At 42.9% G+C, this 21,564-nt stretch overlaps 1 protein-coding gene across 1 annotated transcript in view; it reads left to right on the forward strand.

Annotated features, from left to right (window-relative positions):
• Window positions 1–21,564, forward strand: part of Lamb1 (laminin subunit beta 1) — a 67,700-nt gene that overhangs the window by 16,034 nt on the left and 30,102 nt on the right. Inside the window, exons 8-20 of the mRNA XM_059279129.1 lie at window positions 832–1,034; window positions 3,904–4,024; window positions 5,267–5,455; window positions 5,720–5,899; window positions 6,024–6,136; window positions 7,681–7,760; window positions 15,326–15,461; window positions 16,584–16,742; window positions 17,710–17,837; window positions 18,009–18,132; window positions 19,035–19,239; window positions 20,175–20,318; window positions 20,501–20,732. Of these exons, the coding sequence (XP_059135112.1) occupies window positions 832–1,034; window positions 3,904–4,024; window positions 5,267–5,455; window positions 5,720–5,899; window positions 6,024–6,136; window positions 7,681–7,760; window positions 15,326–15,461; window positions 16,584–16,742; window positions 17,710–17,837; window positions 18,009–18,132; window positions 19,035–19,239; window positions 20,175–20,318; window positions 20,501–20,732 (2,014 nt within the window). The remainder of the gene's footprint in view (window positions 1–831; window positions 1,035–3,903; window positions 4,025–5,266; window positions 5,456–5,719; window positions 5,900–6,023; window positions 6,137–7,680; window positions 7,761–15,325; window positions 15,462–16,583; window positions 16,743–17,709; window positions 17,838–18,008; window positions 18,133–19,034; window positions 19,240–20,174; window positions 20,319–20,500; window positions 20,733–21,564) is intronic.

Consider the following 21,564-nt stretch of genomic DNA (forward strand, 5'->3'; position numbering starts at 1 on the left):
AGCCCAGCTTCTGAAATAAGCTTAGGCCTACAGACCCAGAAAGAAAGAGGAAAGATAAAAGAAGACAAATTGATACATAAGAAACATTTGTACAGGAAAAACAATTTTCCTGGCAAGCTAGAATGAAGCCCATCTGTCCTCATGTCATTATACTGAATTAATAAATATGAAAATGTTTTTCAAAAAAATGTAGACTACAATGTTGCTCAAAACTTGGTTGAAAGAGGCCATGAATTGGTGAGGGAGTTGTGGGTACTGGGGAGGAAAGGGGGGATGATAGAAATACGGTATACACATATAAATTGTTAAAATACTATTTTAAGAAAAGCTTGGTTGAGACATTCTTCCCCTAGAAAGGTAATTTTCTCCAGTGTTAAATCTGTTCTTGTAACTTGGATTTAAGTGGCAGGAATTTTCAGATAGTGTTTTCTCATTAAAAAATAAACACATATCTGTTCCTGATATAGTTAGAATTGGCACCCAGGATAAACCCATGTCCACCTGAAAGGAATTACTGACTTTGACAGCAGTGGCTGTGGGAGCTAGAGGTATTGCAGTATTTTTGATTAAGTGGCAGTGGCTTCTGGTACTCCAAGACTGTAATTGACATTCTTAGTAATCTGAGGAGACTGTGGTACCTTCTCTGCTTCCAGAGGCTATTGCACTGTGTTAACTGTGGTAAGGTTTACAACCATCATCTAGTTCATTCAGGAGTGAAGTTTACTTAGGCTGCTGTCATTTATTCAATCCGTCATTAAAGAGAAATAATGTAGAATTGTCATAGCATGCTTGATTGTCTGATGAGACCTTTCATCTTGTTTACCTTTGTAGATCTATTAAAAATCACCAACTTGAGAATAAAGTTTGTGAAACTGCACACTTTGGGAGATAACCTTTTGGACTCTAGAATGGAAATCAGAGAGAAGTACTATTATGCTGTTTATGATATGGTAGTTCGTGGGAACTGCTTCTGCTATGGCCATGCCAGTGAATGTGCCCCCGTGGATGGGATTGACGAGGAAGTAGAAGGAATGGTAAGTGTCCTGTGGGTACTTATACAGGTGATCTGAAAGGTAAGGCAAAACTTGTCTTTAAGCCTGTTCACATTTTTTTAAGGGTTTTAGTTTCTCAAAACAGACTTCGATTTTTGTGTCACATTGGTGGTTGAGCGCTGATTTCCTCTCTTGGAGAGTTGCTTAGGGTTAGGAGAACATGTGCAGAAACTACTGGTTTCATAGACCCTGAATTAGTTTTTGGAATCCATTGCTGTAGGCTGTTGCTGAAGTATTTTAGTTACCAGGGATTAAAAAGTTGTCTAAATAACCATCCAGATTGTATTTCCATTAAGAAAGATTAAAAACCACAAGCCTCCAGGCTTTATGCTAGCAAGAACAAGGTGGCTTCAGCCCAGAGAGACTGGTAACTGTAACCCAGGACCAGAGATACCACTTAGAGATCAAATGAAGTTTTCTTTTCTGTCCTCTCCTTAAACTTTCCTTCTTTGCCAATTTTATATTGTGTTTGTAAATCAACTGTTTGAAATTTGAGATTTCAGTTTCTTTGCCAAATGGTTAATATACTTGTTAGCTTTTGTCCGGTTGACACAGACTACAGTCCCCTGAAAAGAATAAGCCTCACTTGAGGAATTGCCTCCATCAGACTGACCTGTAGACAAGTGGGGGCATTTCTTGCTCAGTAATTGATGTGGGAGGGCCCAACTCACTATGGGTGGTGGCACCTTTGGGCAGGTGGTCCAAATCAAACAAGCTGAATGAGCCACAGGGACCAACCAACATTCCTCCATGGCCTCTGCTTCAATTGCTGCCACCAGATTTCTGCATGACTTCCTGCCCTGATGCCCCTGACTATGGCTTGGAAGTGTAAGCCAGATAAACCCTTTTTCTCTCCCAGGTTGGTTTTGGTTACAACAGCAGAGCAGTGTACTACAGCAGTTAGGCTGGGGTGTTGTACCTTAATCCACTTAAGCGGTCTCCAGAAAAGTTCTTTGAACCATTAGGAGTTTAATACCACATAGGGAGGGACTCAGCTAACCTTGAGAAAGGAAACCAAAAAGTTAGCAATTACTAAATAAGTGACTAGTGGTGGGCGTTCAAACCTAGTCCCCACTTCTGCTCCCCCCCCCCCCCCCCCCCCCCGGCACATCCATGGGTCTGGGCCTCCCTTGACGACAGGGATGTGTTGCTTATTTGCTGTCTGTCTCTTCAAAACTTGTTAGTCTGTGTCCAAAGGGTGCAGGATCTGTGTACTCTGTCCTTCTAAAACCTCTGCCTTCCCTTTACTCTAGCTGGAAGTCTTCCTGGTAAAACAAGTCAGCTTTTTAACATCCTGAAGGGAGAGATATATTTCTAATCAGTATGTCTTTCTGAGAACTCCAGATGGACTTGAATTTGCAACATAAAAATGTTTTTGACTTTATTCAAGTCATTCTCATGGCCTCAGAATGTGCCTATACAGAGTCTGAGTGTCCTGTGGTGTGGGCTGGCTGACTGCTTTTCAGTTCAGTAGAACCCCTGGGAATGAGAGGAGTTTAATCTCTACCTAACTGCACTCCTGTCAAGACAGGTGCAAGAGAAGAGGGACCTGTCTGTCCTGTTCCCGAATTCCAGGCAGTAGACATGAGGGTTACAGTGAAGGGCTTATTTACCTGCTTACTTGTTTGGTAGAAATGATCGGTTTATCTTCATAGGCTGCAAGGGTCTTAAGCATACCTTGGAGTAAAGTGACATGCAATAGTGTATCCTGAATCTTTTAGAAAAATTAATGTGTGTCTTTCTCATGGTTTTATTTTCTTACTTGAAGGAAAGCATGGTAAATAGTTGAAAAAAATGTTTTTTATTATAGTTAAGGAAAAATAAGTGCTGTGCTTAAGGAGGCAGAAACCTTTTAAAGGAAATGATCACCTGGCACAGTGTAAAATTCGAAGTAGTTAGAGCTGGTTCTTGGAGACCAGTGCATGTTGAGTTCTACATTCACTTTTACAGGTTTCTATTACAGTAGCTTTAAAGAGATTATTCTTAGATAACTAGTTCAAAAATATATTGCATTTTAAAATTCATTTATTTGGTGTGTGTGTATGTGTGTCCTCACACATGTGCCACTGAGTTCATATGGAGGTCACAGCACAACTTGAAGGAGTCAGTTTCTCCTTGCATCTGGATATTGGGGATCAGATTTAGGTATCCAGGCTCAGTAGCAAAGGTCTTTACCCACTAAGCCATCTCACAGGCCCTAGGTGTCTTTTGTTGTGTGATTTTAATTCTTAAATAATTACTTAAAATTTTTTTTTTATATTATAACTATATCATTTTCTTCATCCCTTTCCTTCCTCCCAAACCCTCCCATATACCTCCTTGCTCTCTTTTAAATTTATGGCCTCTTTTTTCATTAATTGTTGTTACATATAAGAATGTGTGTGTTTGTATACAAACATATATATATATATATATATTTCTGAATACCTAAGTACAACCTACTCAGTCTGTATGTTACTTGTATGTGTGTTTTCAGGGACGATCATTTGGTATTAGATAACCAATTGATGTGTTCTTCCCCGGGGAAAAAGACTATTTTTCCTGCAGTCAGTATTCCTTAGTTGCTTGCAGTCCTTTAAAAAAATTAAGTTGTTAATTGTGCTCATCTGGATTCTTTGTGTAGATATTCAGTTGACTGTCCATTGTATCATAGAAACTATTGCAGAAACAAGGATGATAGCCATCAACTTAGTGGGTAGAACTTGCTTAGTTGGAGAAGGAAAGCATTAAGAAGCCCTCACTTTGAGGAGCTAGAGATGTGTGTGAAAGATGATATCTTCTGCTGCCTGTGGAAAAAGTGTGGACATTTGTATGTTTCTGATGTTGCTTCTCCTGGTTTGTAACTTCCCAGGTTCATGGGCACTGCATGTGCAGGCACAACACCAAAGGTTTGAACTGTGAGCTATGCATGGATTTCTACCATGATTTGCCATGGAGACCAGCTGAAGGTCGAAACAGCAATGCCTGCAAAAGTAAGTGTCAGTGGGGAGCGCTATTGGAGGCAGTTGGGATCCACTTTCTGGGGAGCTGCACTCCACAATGACACTGTTTGCAGAGGGGAGGAAAGATGGTGCCATTCTCCTGGCTGTGTAACTCTCAGACCAGTAATATGTATGCACTGAGTTCAACTAACAAGAACTGGTATGTTTGACATGGACTCGGGAAAATGGTGTCCTGACATTGTGTCTGCTGTTAAGACAAGGACAGCAGGACAAATGAGAGGCAAATACAGTCTGTTTCTGGTTTAGGTCTGAGGTGGCCCCCAAAGGACCATGTGTTGAAGGCTTGGTACCCTGCTGGTGGCACTGTTGAGAAGTACTTGGGTCCCCAGGGCACTAACTTGATCAGTGGGTTAGTCCATTGATGTGTTCCTTGATGACTGGTTTACTAGGTTAAGTCCAGTTGAAGGAGGTGGGTCTCAGAGTTTTGACTCTGATGTTTCTTGTCCTCAACCCTTTCTGGTTTGTTCTTCTGCTTCCTGGCTGTCTTGAAGGGAACAGCTCTGCAATTCTATGCCTTTCTGCTATCGTGTTCTGCCTTATCACAGAGCCAGCAACACCAGAGCCGGCCAGCTGTGAAGTACACCCTCCGAAACTATGAGCCAAAGTAAAGCCTTCCTCCTCTAAGTTGTTGCCACAGTGATGAGAGAAGTTGGTTTATCGTAGGGCTGCCATGTGCTGGAATTACAGGGTGTGCCACCTGCTTGCCACTGTCATCCCCCATACATTCTTCAGCAATGCAACCCCACAGACAGCAGAACAATGGCTTTTCTAGGAATGCATCGCCCAGAATGTCCTTTAAAATAGTAGACAGTACTTCCATCAATTCTACTTAGGTGGGGCCAAAGGTACCTTCAGTGGAATCGCATCCTTCTTCCTATGTTAGTCACTTTTCATCACTAAGAAAACAACCAAGTAAGTAGACTAGGCTGGCCTCAAATGCAGAGATCCTCCTGCCTCTGCCTCTGGAGTGCTAGGATTAAAGGCATGTGCCACCACCACCCAGCCTAGCAATTTTAAAGGTGCTAAACTGATTTTTGGAGTCAAGATCAACAAGGCCTGTGTCCTTTTTCATCACCAGAGCCATTTCGCCAATTGCTGTTTTACTCAAACTCAGTCCCCACTTTGCTAAATGAGCTTCCTTCCTGCCAGTTCCATCCTCCATTTGTAAATATATTTAAAAGTTTTGTTCTTGACATTGTTCTTGTCATACAGAATGCAACTGCAACGAACATTCCAGCTCATGTCACTTTGACATGGCGGTTTTCCTGGCCACTGGGAACGTCACCGGGGGAGTGTGCGATGACTGTCAGCACAACACCATGGGACGCAACTGTGAACAGTGCAAACCATTCTACTACCAGCACCCCGAGAGGGACATCCGAGACCCCAATCTCTGTGAACGTACGTTGGGAAATGTCATTCATAGGACCCGTTATTACCACTTTTCATGAAGAATAGTTTGTTGTCAGTATCCTCCTCTTGGAGCCCAAACTCTGAGCTGCGTAACCAGCATTGCTAGTTAATTGCAGTCTAGGGTGCCGGGAGAAGCATTTACTTGCTAGTCAAGCCTTCTTAAGATCTCTTTGGCTGGATTTAGAGGGTAGAAGAGAACATATGTGTTCACAAAAAGCCATGGCCTAATTCTTGGTGTCTTGTTCCTCTCAGCATGTACCTGTGACCCAGCTGGTTCTGAGAATGGAGGAATCTGTGATGGTTACACTGATTTTTCTGTGGGTCTCATTGCTGGTCAGTGTCGGTGCAAATTGCATGTGGAAGGGGAGCGCTGTGATGTGTGTAAAGAAGGCTTCTACGACCTAAGTGCTGAAGACCCATTTGGTTGTAAATGTAAGCCTGTTTGGGGTGTTATCCCAGGAGTATAGTTCCATTTTACACTGAAATTCTAAAGCTAAACCACAGTTTTGGACTCACTGGGTTTGTGTTTCTTTACTTCATTTTGTCTTTAATAAAGCATGTGCTTGCAATCCTCTGGGGACGATTCCTGGTGGGAATCCTTGTGATTCTGAGACTGGGTACTGCTACTGTAAGCGACTGGTGACAGGACAGCGCTGTGACCAATGTCTGGTAGGTAAATCCTCATCTCTGGGCATGAGAAGTTAGTGAATGTGACATGTTTCATTTAGTTTTTGAGGTAGGGTCTCAATATATGCCCAAGACAGGCTTTGACCTCACCGTCCTCCCGACCCTGCCACCCAGGTCCTTGAATGGTATGTGTGTACCAGCATACCTGCCAAATAAGGAATGCTTTTCTCATTATGAATTTTACTATTCTCTTTACAAGTTAATGCTAAGAGACCCAAGGAGAAAAGTCAAAATGAGAACTCCTAGTGAGTTATTTGACAAACCACAGCAAATACCACTTATGAAGACAAGTGAACACTTTTTAAAAATGGCAATGCTAACTGCTAGTGAGGACATGATGATCTAAGACTTGTTAGCTGCTAACAGAAATACAGGTTGAATCATACTGTGGAAAGTGTTTCAGAGAGATGCCTTAGGAGGTAGCAAAGATGTACATATTCCTAACCTAGTAACCTCACTTCTGAGGCTCCAAATGAGATCCTCAGAGAACTGGACAAAGGTATGTCCCCTCAAAATTCTTTGCATCCTTATTAATTATGGCAGAAGACTTGGAATCAATAGTGGGAAAATAGTTACAGAAATTTGGAGATTTCCAGATTTCCATACAAAGTGATACCAGTTGCTGTGGAAAATGAAACTAATGCAAGGATATGTTTACATTGTTATACTAACAAATAAAACAGGCCAAAAGGTGTGAATAATACTTCATGTAGGAAAAAATTTCATCAAGACTGACAAAATCTGGAGCAAGTACACCAATAGCAGTTCATTGGAATAATTTAGGGGAGGGAGTGCTGGCCATTGAACCCTCTGCCTTGCACATTTTGGGGCTTAACACTGAACCTCAGCTCTAGCCCTGAGTGGAGGACTTAGAAGGGTAGTTAATCTTACAGCTTCCATGATGTTTTTATGTTGCTTTTATTTAGTTTCACTTAGGGGATCCACATGCCCCATACACACGAGTATTTGTGACCCCCAAGTATGTATACTTGTGTAGAATCCTGAGAGATGCTTGATAGACAGCTAGAAGTCTGGTTTAAGTTAGTGAGGCTGTGAGCAGATGAACCTCTGCTCATTTTTGAGATGCAGAGATTTCCTCTGTATCAGGAGCAGCCCAAGGCCTGGCAGTTGCCTTTCTTTTTATTTACGAATGAGCTCTCCTCCCTTTCTGCTCTGTCCACGAACATGAATCCTAAAGGCCTTCCTTGTGGGGTTTGTGACAGACTGAACTGAGGGAAATGTAAAGGCATGCTGAATACTTGCCATAATTGTTTTTACTGTCAGAGCCATTTGAATGAAGAAAACTGATCTGTGTACTGCTTGCTCAGAGCAGGACAACACTTTCCCTCAAATGACTCAAAAGATGAGGTTTTTTTTTTTAACTTAGAATATTCCTACCCTCTGTCTGTTTTCATGGTTGAAAGAAATAGTTGGAGTAACTGAGGCATGCTTGAGCTTGTTCTCTGCTGAGTCTCTTGTTTAGTCAGAGGAACCCACCTTCACATGTTTAATTTTTTGTTCTGCAGCCACAGCACTGGGGCTTAAGCAATGATTTAGATGGATGTCGGCCTTGTGACTGTGACCTTGGAGGAGCATTAAACAATAGGTAAGTGGAATCTCATTTGTACTCTGACCCAGGCACCAAGGAAACTCAAGACTTATGGAAACCTGAGGTTTTGTTGTCTCTTTAAGAAAGTTTGTAAAATATGTTCATCTTTTGTTTGATTACCTACTAATTGTTTGTACTATGGTCTTAGTGTGTTCAAGGGTTGTTATCATGCCAGGAGTTAGTGTATTGGCCTAGAGGTGGCTTAGTGTTTGTGCGGAGGACTCAACCTTGGTTCCCAGTACCCGTGTCACTCATAACTGCATGTAAGTCAAGCTTCCAGCTCTAACTCTTCTTCGGTCCTCCATAGACACCTGTACTCTTGTACACATACACACACAGACATAACACATGATTAAAAACTTTTATAAAGGATAATTTTTTGAATCTAAGAAATTTGTATCTTATTTTAAAAAAAAAATAATGTTGTTACTTTGGTTTGTACTTTTATTTCTCCATATATTTTAAATTATGGAAGCAATGCATGCCCACAGTTTAAAAAAAAAAAAGGGCAGACAGTTCAAAGAGCTATAAACTGAAATGCAAAAGCATTTCTTTTCCTGTTCTCTCTTCCAAGTTTCTCCTAGGTAAGCTAGAAGTGCCACTATTAGCAGCAGCTTATTGCACCCTAAAAAATTAATACAGGCGGTTATGAGTTCAGTATGCTGTTGAAAGTCAATGTTCTTTTCTTCTCTGTTTTAAAATGTTAGGCTTTATCTGTTTGGTTTTTTTTTTCTTTTCACGTATATATTGTATACATACAGTGCACATATTTATGGTTTGACATTGGGAGTTTTCTTTGAATGCTCTCCCTCTTCATTCTTTTGAGGCAGGGTCTCTCAGTCAAGCCCAAAGCTCACCTATATGGCTAGTCCCCTTAGCCAGCTTGCTCCGCTATCCCCAGTCTTAAGCTTATGAGGCTAGGATTTCAGGTGGGTCAGGTTGCCAAGCACTTACACCGGTTCTGCGGATCCAAACTCTGGTCCTCTTGCATATTACTGAGCCCTCTCCCCAGACTCCTACTTATTTATATTTTAATAGACAACTTCAAAGAGAAAAACCAGCCCATGATTTCCCACTTGCCTTTGTTTTCCTTTATTTGTGTCCACAAGTGTGCACATACCACAACACACATGTGGAGGTTGGAAGACAACTTGAAGGAATTGATTCTCTCATTCTGGTGTGTTGGTCAGGTCATCAGGCTTGATAGCAAGTACCTTAACCCACTGTATCATCTAGCCAGCCCTAAACATGTTATCCCAAATCTTGCAAATTTTCTTCTTGTAGAACCTTTGTCTTAGACTCATATACATCTTTTTTTTCCAATAGCTTTTATATCTATCAGGTGAAAATACATGATCAGTTTGGTTATTTTCATGTTCCCTTTTTGAATGTGTTGCAGTGAAGCTCTTTGAAGACATGTCTTGATGAGTGCTTGTGTATCTGTAGGCCAGGTTATCAGTGATGAAACTGCTAAGCCAAAGATCATATATATTTTCATTTTCTGAGAATGCCATATTGTTTCAAGCAGATTAAACCAGCTGGTTTTCCTTCTGTCTGTCACAGAAGTACTGGCTCCCCTGGCCTCAACCTCAGCTAGTAGCAGCAATTTCTTTTTCACTAAGTTTTGTTGGATTTTGTTTTGTTTTGTTTTCAGAGACAGGGTTTCTTTGTTTAACCATGGCTGTCCTAGAACTCACTCTGTAGGCCAGGCTGGCCTCAAACTCACAGAGATCCTCCTGCCTCTACTTCCCGAGTGCTGGGGTAAAAGGCGTGCACCACCACCACCTGGCTTTTTCACTAATTTAACAGATAGAGAATAGATTCTCATTTGGTTGGAAGAATCTTTTCATTTTTTTCCTTTGTAACTTTTAATCTGTTCGTAAAGTTTACTTGCCATTTTTTAGTTACTGAAATATGCTAATTTTCTTTGAATTGTTAAAACATGTGAATCTCTACAGAAATATATAATACGTGTTTAGCCAGTTGTTCTTTTTGTGGGAGTTGAGTTAACCACCATTGAGTCCAAAAAGAACTTTAGTCTCTGCCTCTGGATCAAACTCAGAACATCTGGTGGGAGAGTGTAAGTGGCTGCAGGGACAGATGTTTCCTTGTCTCCTCAGTCTTCCCTCAGAGAACATGATGAATTCATTGTGCAAGCATCGTGTGCTCAAAACTTGACTCTCTGACAACTATATTTCCCAACTGCACAGTCTGCTAGGAAGGCCTGAGATGTGAGGGCTCAGGAATTGGTTCTCTTTGGCTCCTTTATTTGGGTTTGTTCTGTTCCAGAGTATACTGGGATGCAATACAGCCTGTGGCCTCTACCTCCTGAGAACTCTGTTCTTAGAAACTCCTGAGGGGAGGCAGCTGGAATGGTCCCATAGATGCAGGGAGGAAAGGCTCTGGTCTGCCATGTACATATGCAATCCTGATCCTTCCATTCACAGCTGTCAGCACCCCTGCCAGGCTCTTCCTGAGCAGATAAAAGTGAGGTTTTTTAAAAGAAGGTGCTACTTTCTCTGAAGTTCCCAACACTCTCCTGATGCTCTTTTTAGCATTTGTTTACTTTGCTTTGTATTTCCCTTGGCACCAGCACTGAGGCGTGCAGATGCTCCATCTGTGAGGGTCTGAAATTGACCAACTGTGAAGCCAGAGCGCAGGTCACTAGACACTTTCACCAACTCTCTGAATAATTGTGGTTTATCTAGCTTTTTGTTAGTTTCTACAAGGGATGGACATTAAGGGGTTCTAGAACATCGTTCCTTCCTGTTAGGAAGTGTAGGTGGTGACACTACCCGGAGAGAAGGGTGGTGCTGGTCTTCAAGATAAACCAGCTCTTATTTGAAATCAATTATGAACGAGATGACGGTGTTAAATACAGCAGTTGGCCCTTCTGAATGATGCTTTTTATACTTCAGAAGTTTTCATTGTTAATAGAGAAAAGCTGAACTTACACTTTTCCTGTTCATTCATGTGTAACTAAAAGTAGTTATGTTCCATTAGAACTTTGAATTGTCTGTATTTGTGAGAAATCTGTGCTAAATAATCTTAACCTTGACCTGTTGGGAAACCAAGAGCCTGTATATGATTGTTGCCAGACAAATTACCACACTTTAGTGGCTGAAAACAATATAAACTTAATATCTTGCAGTTTGGTAGGGCAGCTGTCTCTGTGGATTACAGACAGATGTTGGTGCAGGGGCCTCTGCTTCCGATGGACAATAGGGGAGAGTGTTTCCTGTTTATTCAAGTTTCAGGTAGTTTCCTTGAAGCTGTAGGGTGAACCTATTTTCTGCTGGCTGTTGCCTAAAGGCTGTTCTCAGCCTCTAGGTGCATCCACATTCCTTGATCTCACAACCCCCTTCCTCTTTCCTCAAAGCCATGGTGAGCAAATCTTTTTGACACCATAGCTTTCTGACTTCTCTGCTTTACCTCTCCCACTTTTGAGAGCTCGAAGCATTGGATTGAGTCCACTTAGATAATCCATGATCATCTCACCCATTTCAGGATTCCTGCTCTTCATCACATCTGCAAAATGCTGTCTGCCGTGTGTGGTCATGGGCCAGCAGGTCCTAGAGAGGATAAATGTGTCTTTTGATGCCAAGCCTCTGCCTCTCAGAGCCTTTGTCTTGTGTTATCTTTCTGTTAGTGATTAAACAAACTCTGTATTCAGATTACAGAAGAACTTGTAGAGAGAGTGTGAAAAATTGTGTAGTATTTCTGACATGTGATTTTTGTTTGTTTGTTTGAATTTAGACCAGTAAAGAATAGTTACATGTCATCTTTTTTGGGGGAAGACCTTGGATTTGGGAATGAGTTTCAAAAGCAGAATAAGGTTGAATCGCCTCATAATTGTTGGGTGAGGGCCTTCTAGCTGGGAGGAAAGAGAGGGTAAAGATTAAGAGGGGGATGGGTGGGCCAGGTTCTTCCACTTCTTTGTTTTCATCATTCCCATCCTCTCTCTGCACATCAGAATCATCCTTCTCAAGTGTCAGGCCACATCTTCCAGGAAGTCTCCCTTAATTTTCTCCATCAGATGAATTACGTCTTCTTGTGTACACCCAGAGTATTTTGCCCCTGGCTACATTTTGTCTTGGTTAATTGCTTTGTTGCTTATCTTCCCAGTAAGATTCTAAGTTGTTTAAGAGAGAGACATTTCCCTTCCACCCCATAATATTTATCCACGTAAGGGTTAATTAAGGGTTGCTTCAGAAGCAAGTTGGCCTAAAGTATGAGGGCACTGATGGCCAGCACACACAATGTCCAGGGACAGTATTTGTTGGGTAAATATTTGTTGAAGCGTACGAGGAGTGTAGTCATCTGAAAGCACTGGGCTGTACCAGGAAGACAAGCAACTATTTTCATAGGACGAGCTGTGGAGCTGCAGGAATCCAAACAGAGGCATCATCACCTGATATGACAAGGTGCAGAGAAACACTTGTGGGGTATGGAAGCAAGGCTCTGGGAAGGTTGACTGGGTGATGATGAATGCAGTTTAGGAAACTGCATGAAATGGTGACATCATGGCCTAAGATAATGACAGTGATGGGAGAAGGAGGCTGCTAAGTGGAGAAACATACTGAAATAAGACTTAAATGTTCATATGGAGAAATAACAAAGTTTTATCTCACACCATGAGAAAGGATTTAAAATCTGAGTGGTTAAGAAGAGAGAATGAGAAGGTGGTGTGAATGATGCTGAGTATTTCAGGACAAAAGACATTGGAATGTGCCTGGGAGTGCCTCAACCATGGCTGGAATTATGAAAATGAGCATAACAGTTGGGGTATTGAGTGCTGTAAGTAAGGGTGAAAATCATCTGTTGGGAACTGGAACAGGCACAGGGACATGAGTGTGGAATTGAAACTACTTAACAGTGGCAGTGATTCCAGTCTGTCACTAGATTTGAGGTCACAGGGCTGTCAGAAGCAAGGTTCTTCTAGATTTTTCCATGTGATCATATCTTCCTGAGATTTTTGCTCATTTAGAATTGTGCTGCCTAGGAAAAGCAAGCTCAAGAGTCTCCATCATCATCTTCATTGAGTGTTTCTAATGATAGCAGAGAGCTAATTGCCTTCTTTGGTATATTTGGTTCCTTGGTAAGCATCTGCTGTAGGGAAAGTGGGTCCCTATGACGCAATGACTGATGGCTGAATTTCTGAACGTGACAGGTGTTGGTGGCCTGGGCCAAGAGTGCTTGGTCCTAATTAGAACAGGCTTTCCTTTCCTGGAACTTTCTGTAGCTTTAAGAACTCATATTCCTGTGAGATAAAGACTTGCTCCACTAGCACGAATGTCACATGACAGCAAGCTGTGGCCTGTTCCATCTGCTGGAGTTGCAGCTTGCCTGGAGCTCGATTTCCCCTAAACTTTGGGAGCAAGAACGGGCTTAAGAATCATTGTAAATCACATCTTGACTTTAGTGGAGGCAAAATGGACGGCTGAAGCCAGATGTGGCAATTCAGTCTGAAACCCCGGAAGTCAGGCTGAGGTAGGAGGATGGCAACTTCCAGGCCAGCATGAGCTAGTTACAGAAACCCTGGTCTTAAGAACAATAAAGCCAGCAAAGGATGTATGTATTTGGGTTTTACCTGACTCATAAAATAATAGAAGAAACAAAGAAATACAGCAGAGAGAAAAATAAATGCTTTATAGTTTATATAGATGAATTTATTACCTAAAATAGTAATATATAGTAAGAATTTATCTACATTAAATCTCTTTTTTCTAACTTGTTCATTCTTTTGTCCATCCATTGTTTACTGAATGTATTCCCTGTGCAGAGCACTGGGTTGGGAGGATGTGGGCAACTGAGGTGAAGACCCAGACCTAGCGGTCAGGTTTCCAGTCCAGCTGGTGGATAGAGATCTGCTAATGATTATGATAAAGGAAAAAGCAAAGGTTTTATACGCAAGTAAGGAAGAATCACATTCTTAGAAAGCATCCATTGACTGTGGTAGGAGAAGGAAACTAAATAAACCTTAGAAGTTGGTTTAGGCTCTGAGAAGTAGACTTGAAGGCTAGGGCCTCCACTTCAAAAGTGGCAAGCTTTGTTGTAAATGGTATGCATACAGAAGTAAGGCAGTGGCATGAGAGAGGAAGTCTGAATTATGGAAAGGGAGCTGGTGGTCAGGAACAGCCACAGCAGGGACGATAGAGAGATCACCCTAGGCTGAAGGAACAGCGTGAGCCAAGGCAGGAGTCAAAGTCTCTAGTGCATTTGAGAAGTTGCAAGTTGTGCAGTGTGCTTGTTAAGGTTTGAGGAGACATCAGATCGACAAGGGCCAGACTAGAAGGTGTAGTACACCTGCCCGTTATGCCAAGGTTAGTGCCTTCTAGAAAGATCCTGTAGGGTAGCTGTGTGGAGGAATTGTGTTAGGTTCCATATTTGGACAAGGATTCTGTCTTAGGGTTTGTATTGCTGTGAAGAGACACCATGACCATGGCAGCTCTTACAAAGAAAACATTTAATTGAGTTGGCTTGCTTACAGTTCAGAGGTTCAGTCCATTATCACCATGGCAGTGTGTAGCACGGCAGACATGGTGCTGGAGAGGTAGCTAATACTTGTTGATATTCAGATAACAGGAAGTAGACTATCTGGCTGGGCATGGCTTGAGCATATATGGACCTCAAAGCCCACCTGCACAATGACACACTTCCTCCAACAAGACCACACCTACTCCAACAAGACCACACCTCCTAATAGTGCCACTCCCTTTGGGGGCCATTTTCTTTCAAACCACCATAAATACCAATTAGAAAACTGTCATCTTTGCTGATGGTGAGAGACAGCAAAGCATAGCATGGTCACTGGGAGGGGAAAGGCACCAAAGTTGGTTCTTTGTGACTCAGTGAAGGGTGGGATGCCATCAGCCCAGTGGAGAACACAGGAGGGAGGGAGTGATGCCTCTTTGGATCAGTTGTACTGAGGAAACTCTGGGACAGCTGAGTTAAAGATGTCCTTCAGGGAGTTGGGTATTTGAGTTTGAGGTCAAAAAAGGAATTGTAATTAGAAGAAAAACAAAAGAGGTGCTGGAGAGATGGCTCAGTGATTAAGAGCACTGGCTACCCTTCTAGAGGAACTGGGTTCAAGTCCCAGCACCCACATGGTGGCTCACAACTATGTATAACTACAGTCCTAGGGAATCCAGTGCTCTCTGTTGGCATCCTCCAGCACCAGGCATGCATGTGGTATATATATACATACAGGCAAAAAAACCCATACACATAAAATAAAATGAAGAGGGGAAGAAAAGCAAACAGTGTAAGAAAGATTCCAAAGCAAGAAAATTTGTAATGTCTACAGAAAGTCTCAGTGTAGTGTAGAAGGAGCATAGGGAAAGAGGAAACTGAAAAGACCAGGCCCAAGAACATTCAGGGTCATGTGTTTAGACTAAGTTTGGGATTTATTTACAAGTATTATTTTGTTCCCATATACTTTATTTTTTGAATGAAATAAAAAAAAAACATTGCCCTGTGATAAGTTTAATAGCAAAACAGAAGGACTTGGCATGGGTTAGTCTGTCTCCAGTAAGCTCTGATGAGCTGTGCTTCCTCCTCAGCTGTTCTGAGGACTCCGGCCAGTGCTCCTGCCTGCCTCACATGATTGGGCGGCAATGCAATGAGGTGGAATCTGGTTACTACTTCACCACCCTGGACCACTACATCTACGAGGCCGAGGACGCCAATCTCGGGCCTGTAAGTAGGGGAGCTTCTGGAAGCTTGGTAGAGCAGCACCTTGTGAGGGATGTTACGGGATATACATGCTTCATAAAGATGTCATTTAAGAAATATTTTTGTAAGTCTTGTCAGCACAAAATAAGGATGGGGACATGCTGTCATATTTAAAGGTAAGTCAATATGGAACTCACAAGTAGACTTTGGAGAGTTCTCTAATAAGGCTTTTGGTTGGTGTGTCTACAAGAATAAGTATTTTCCACTCTTCAGAGTTACTGTAGATCTGACATCGTGTAGGCTCAGATATATTTCACTTACCATCCCAAACTTTTCTGTTGTAAAATGTATGTCTGGCACTTAAGCATAACTGGCTGGCACAGCTAGAGCCAGGGTATTGTTCCCCACATCATTTGCTGACTTGAGCACCTCATAGCATGGCTTCTGACTTCCAGTAAGGAAGAAACAAGCTGCGAGAACTCTTAAACTTCTAGACTGTGATCCCCGGAGACTCTGTCAATCACAATTCCCTGGGCCAGCATAGTTCACAGGGAGTGAAACATTGCCTGTGCCTCTTGTTAGTCAAAACTCACAGACACAAAGAAGGACTCGGTGATGGCTATCTTTGGAGATGACCAGCCACAGGTTCTATGTAGTAACTGTGAGCAGTCCACTAGAGTGGACTCATCATTAGGGAGGACTTGCGAGCATATCACATTCCTGCTTGTGTACTCAGCAAGAGGGTCATGGAGGAGGGGCGAGAAGGAACTGCACTAGGTCCTGAGCTAGCAATGCAGAGACTTGGGGAGCACCTCAGCACTCCTGGATATGCTCAGAAGCCATCATGTTCTTTCCTTTGCTTACCCACTGGTTATGTCATGTAAGATGTATCCCAAACTTTTAACTTCCATCTCCAGTGTCCCAAGACGACTCCAACCACAAAAGTAAAAGCACCCAATTACTTGTTTATGTGAGAGGGGAGAAAAACAAACACACACAAACCTAAAAACAACTTACTAACTTCAGGGCATTTGTAGCTAGGAGACAGAAAATAGCCACAGTTTTGAATCATTGGACTTCTTTGTCTGTGAGGTGTAGGTGAATTCCATTTCATACAAAGAGTCACTAGTGTCCCCTTGTACCCAGGGAGCCACTGTGGTGGAACGGCAGTACATTCAGGACCGGATTCCTTCCTGGACAGGACCTGGCTTCGTCCGAGTGCCTGAAGGGGCTTATCTGGAGTTTTTCATTGACAACATACCATATTCCATGGAGTATGACATCCTAATTCGCTATGAGCCACAGGTGAAGAAGAAAGCTACCAATATACATTGTGTGGGGGATCTAAGGGGACTGTTACTAGAAAACGTTAGTCCTAATAGGTACTAGAATGTTCTGTGAAGATGAGTTTACATTGAAATAAATACCAGCCACTGGTTTTTCTAACCTTCATGTGCCTTTTTAAATCCAGCATTCATCAGTCTCCTGTTAGGCCCTTAACCTGGCTAAGTTAAGGAAGTGATGTTGATGTGTCAAAAGCTATCCTCCCTGAAGCCTGGCTGCCCAATAGCTGTTCCTCCTAGTGCAGTAAAAGGCCAGAGGTGTCATTATAACAGAGAAGAAGTAGCACTGGAAGATGGGAGACTTCGTTGTCACTGAGCCAGGGCTTCTAGAATACTTCCTAAAGACACAGCTCTAGGCCTTACAGCACGAATGATAATTGTTAAATGATGGGGTTTTTTTTGTTTTTTTTTTTTTTGTTTTGTTTTGTTTTTTCTTTAGAGATGGGGTCTTGTTTTGTAGCTGAAGCTAACCTTGAACTCCCAAGTACTGCCTCAGCCTCTTCAGTGCTAGGGTTACAGATGTGTGCTAACACATATGGCACATAAGTAGAGTTTTGATAAACTGATCCCAAGAAAAGAGAGAAGAGGTGAAAAGGGGTTTGCTGAGACTCACTCCTAATGCTAGATGAAGGATATGGTCAGAGGTGCACGTAGGGAAAGTGCCAGGATGAGAAAAGGCTTCAGGACTATGGGTTGAGCGGGAGGTTGTCTTTATATGAGCTTCTTAAGAGTAGACAGCAAAGGCACATTGGAAGGAAGCAGGTGTTAGGGCTGGAGCTGGGCAGTAGTAGAGGAAGTGTTAGGGATGGGAAAGCAAATGTGTGGATTCTGTTGAAACTTAGCTGCTGTGGAGAGATCTTCTGAAGTGAACTGGCTGCAGTGGGCTAACACAGAAAGAAGTTCCTTTCATCCTTTGTTTCCTGCTCTAGCTGCCGGACCACTGGGAGAAAGCTGTCATCACCATACAGCGACCTGGAAAGATTCCAACCAGCAGCCGATGTGGTAACACTGTTCCTGATGATGACAACCAGGTGGTGTCTTTGTCACCAGGCTCAAGGTCAGTGTGACAGTGGGGTCTTACAGACTGAGTCACAATATCAGAGTGGGACACCGGCTGTGGAAAGTCTTCTGTTGGAATGATCACCATGAGCTTTTGTTTTTCTTCCTGTTGTTATTATTGGAAGCTTAAAAGTTGCCTTTCTCTTGTTTCTCTGTTGTCTTGGGGCAGATATGTCGTCCTCCCTCGCCCAGTGTGCTTTGAGAAGGGAATGAACTACACAGTAAGGTTGGAGCTGTCCCAGTACACAGCATCTGGCAGTGATGTGGAGAATCCTTACACGCTCATTGACTCAGTGAGTGCCCGGTTCCTGTGCATAGGAGAGCCTGATAGATAGTGCCCAACTGCCACTGAAGTGTTATGTGAAGGGACAGCTCTGGGCAGTAAGGCAGAATGGGCCCTCTTTGCTTCTAGAGTTTCTTTGTTTATAGCTGTAGGATAAAAGGTCTAAGCCCACATCTGAATTGAAAAAAAAAAAAAAAAAATCTCTGACTAAAACCCACCAATCCCTGAGCACAAAATCCTGCCAATCTCTGGGCTTGCTCCAAGCTCAGGACTTGAAATCTCACCAGTCCCTACCTTGGAAATCTCTACCTTGGAAAACTCCTCCCCCCAAAACCCTGTATTAGCCTGTCTCCTGCCCAGTTCCCTGCTTCTTCATGCCTGAGCAGAGGCAGCCACTTTATATCTTTCCCAATAAGTCTTAGGTGAAGTTTGTTGGACACTATTCCTTGGCTCCTGATTATCAGGATACACTTCCCTTCAGAGCTGTAACACTTGCATTGTGGAAACCTTCTCCCACCCAAGAAGAGCTGTAACACTTTCATCAGAGAAACCTTTCCTCTGCAGCTGTGACACCTCCATTGGGGAAGCTTCTCTTCCCCCTGCCCCACTCAGAGCTGTAACACTTAAAATAGCATTCCACCTTTCTGGGAAGGATGTGTTCAAACCGTTTCCCCACAAATCTGTGAACTGCTTCAGCAATAGTTGTTTCAAAGCCCACTAAGCAGCATGAAGTTTATCTCACCATTTTCTGGCCAGAATATTTACGACTGGGAAGCTTTCTGCTTTGTGTCATGAGTGCCATTAGCTTATGTTCCAAAGCAGACGGCTGTGGGGTTTGGGCATGATTACTTACTATGTTTGATAATGTGGGCACCTCCATGAGGTCATTGTGTTATTCCTGTTCACCCATAGCTTGTTCTCATGCCCTACTGTAAATCCCTGGACATCTTTACTGTCGGAGGCTCAGGAGATGGGGAGGTCACCAACAGTGCCTGGGAAACCTTCCAGAGGTACCGGTGTCTGGAGAATAGCCGGAGTGTAGTAAAAACACCGATGACAGATGTCTGCAGAAACATCATCTTCAGCATTTCTGCCTTGATTCACCAGACAGGCCTTGGTAGGTGTCACTTGAGCAGCTATGGAGGTTACAGGTTGTATTTGGCACTAGGAGGTATAGTGGGGTACACGCCCGTGCTTCCTTGTGACACAGCATGAAGGAAGCAGTGTCTTATCTTAACCTGAGTTTGACTTTATTTTTACAAATACTTTAGTTGGCCTGGTGTGATAGTTGAAAACTTTTAATCCCAGTACTCAAGAAGCAGGCAGAGGCAGGCAGATATCTGTGGGTTTGAGACCAGCCTGGTCTACATGGCAAGTTTCAGGCCAGGGCTCTATAGTGGAACGTTGTTTCAAAAAAATAAAATAAAATAATAAATAACAAATAATTTTGTCATTTGGCACCATCAAAGAAGGAATCCAAATTAAAGAAATTTACGAAAGGGGTAGAGAGGTAGCTCAGTGATTAAGAGTACACACTGTTCTTGCAGAGGATCAAAGTTCAGCTCCCAATCATCTAACACCTCTGCCTCCATGGGCACCTGCACTCATGTGCTCTTACCCATGTGAACATACACATAATTAAAAGTAATAAAAATAAATCCTAAGTATACACAAGTGGTGATTAGACACAGGCTAGGGATGTGAAAGACTGAGTCAGGAAGCATCAGCCAACTGAAAGCTATGTTTTTCTCTAGGAAAGGTTAGACCAGCTTCCAGTGGTCACAGAGGTTTAATGCTATCAGATACTTGACCTCTGGAGCCAAGGGGAGAAAACCTTAATGATATCCTGCCTACAAAAACTGTGTTGATCTGCCAGGGCAGCTGATTTGTTCCCTCCAGTTAGCACAGGGATGCTAAGTTTTTAAGCTGGAATTTTCAGAACTAGAGTAGGAAAGGGGTCAGGAAGTGTTGGGGGTGTGGGGGGACAGGACAGGTTGTAAGGCAGGTGCGATGTACTGCTCCTGTCCTGTCTAACCACTCTTTTCCCTGCAGCTTGTGAATGCGACCCTCAGGGTTCTCTGAGTTCTGTGTGTGACCCCAACGGAGGCCAGTGTCAGTGCCGGCCTAATGTGGTTGGAAGAACGTGCAACAGGTGTGCACCAGGAACCTTTGGCTTTGGCCCCAACGGATGCAAACGTAGGTGTATCAGAGACTTTGTAATGAATTCTGGAGTGGTCCTGAGGTATTCCTTGACTTCCAAAGACAGTACTCTGCTCTGAACCTGATGGCATGAGCCCTGGATCTTTATGGATCAGGGCCGTGCACACATGAAGGCATGTCTGTCTATTTAATGAGTTCTTTGTTTGCCTTGTCTGCAGCTTGTGACTGCAATCTACAAGGATCTGTGAATGCTTTCTGCGATGCTGTCACGGGCCAGTGCCATTGTTTCCAGGGCATATATGCTCGGCAGTGTGACCGATGTCTCCCTGGGTACTGGGGCTTTCCCAGCTGTCAGCCCTGCCAGTGTAATGGTCATGCTGAAGACTGTGACACAGTGACAGGGGAGTGTCTGAGCTGTCAGGACTATACCACAGGCCATAACTGTGAAAGGTATGTGGGCACCGCCTCATGAGAGTAAAGATAATATACTGGGCATGGTGGTTGGCACACCTGTAATCCTACTACTTGTGGGGCAGAGGCAACAGGATCAGGAGTTTGAGGCCAGCCTGGGCGGAATAGTGAGGCCTTGTCTCAAAAAGAAAAAGGAAGACAGAGAATGACATCATCTTTGGCTAAGTAAATAATTATCTTGCACAAACTACAGAAGTAATCTCTTATAGACTCTTCCATTTTATATCTCTTATATGGCTCTTCCATTTTTGATCATCCCAGCATTTTTGAAAAGCTCACTCGTTTATCCATCACAAGGGTAGCTTGCACATGGTTTGTACCAAGCACTGCTTTGGTACTAAAGATGTGGCGACCACAACCACCAGAAGTCTGCCCTTTGGGAATTGCCTGGCAATTCAGCCGTGGACTGAGGAAACCCCCACATTGACACTTTCTGGCTTGGATGAGAGTTGAGAAATACTCTTGTCTACTTTGGGTCAAAGCAGAAACTTCATCCAAGTGGGACTACTCACTTTATATAGCTTTGTTGTTCAAAACATTATATGCAATCAGTTTTCTGGAGACAAAATGTGCAAAGCAAAGCTATTCTCCAGTTAGCAAATGTTAATTGGATAATTATCATGGATATAAGGCACACTAGGTAGATGGCTTAGTTAGGGTTTTTATTGCTGTGAAGAGACTCCATGACCACAACAACTCGTATAAAGAAAACTTTTAACTGGAATGACTCTCTTACAGTTTCAGAGGTTCAGTCTATTATCATCATGACTGGGAACATGGCAGTGTGTAAGTAGACATGGTGCTAGAGCTG

This window comes from Peromyscus eremicus, chromosome 14 (assembly GCF_949786415.1).
Source record: "Peromyscus eremicus chromosome 14, PerEre_H2_v1, whole genome shotgun sequence".
Lineage (NCBI taxonomy): Eukaryota > Metazoa > Chordata > Mammalia > Rodentia > Cricetidae > Peromyscus > Peromyscus eremicus.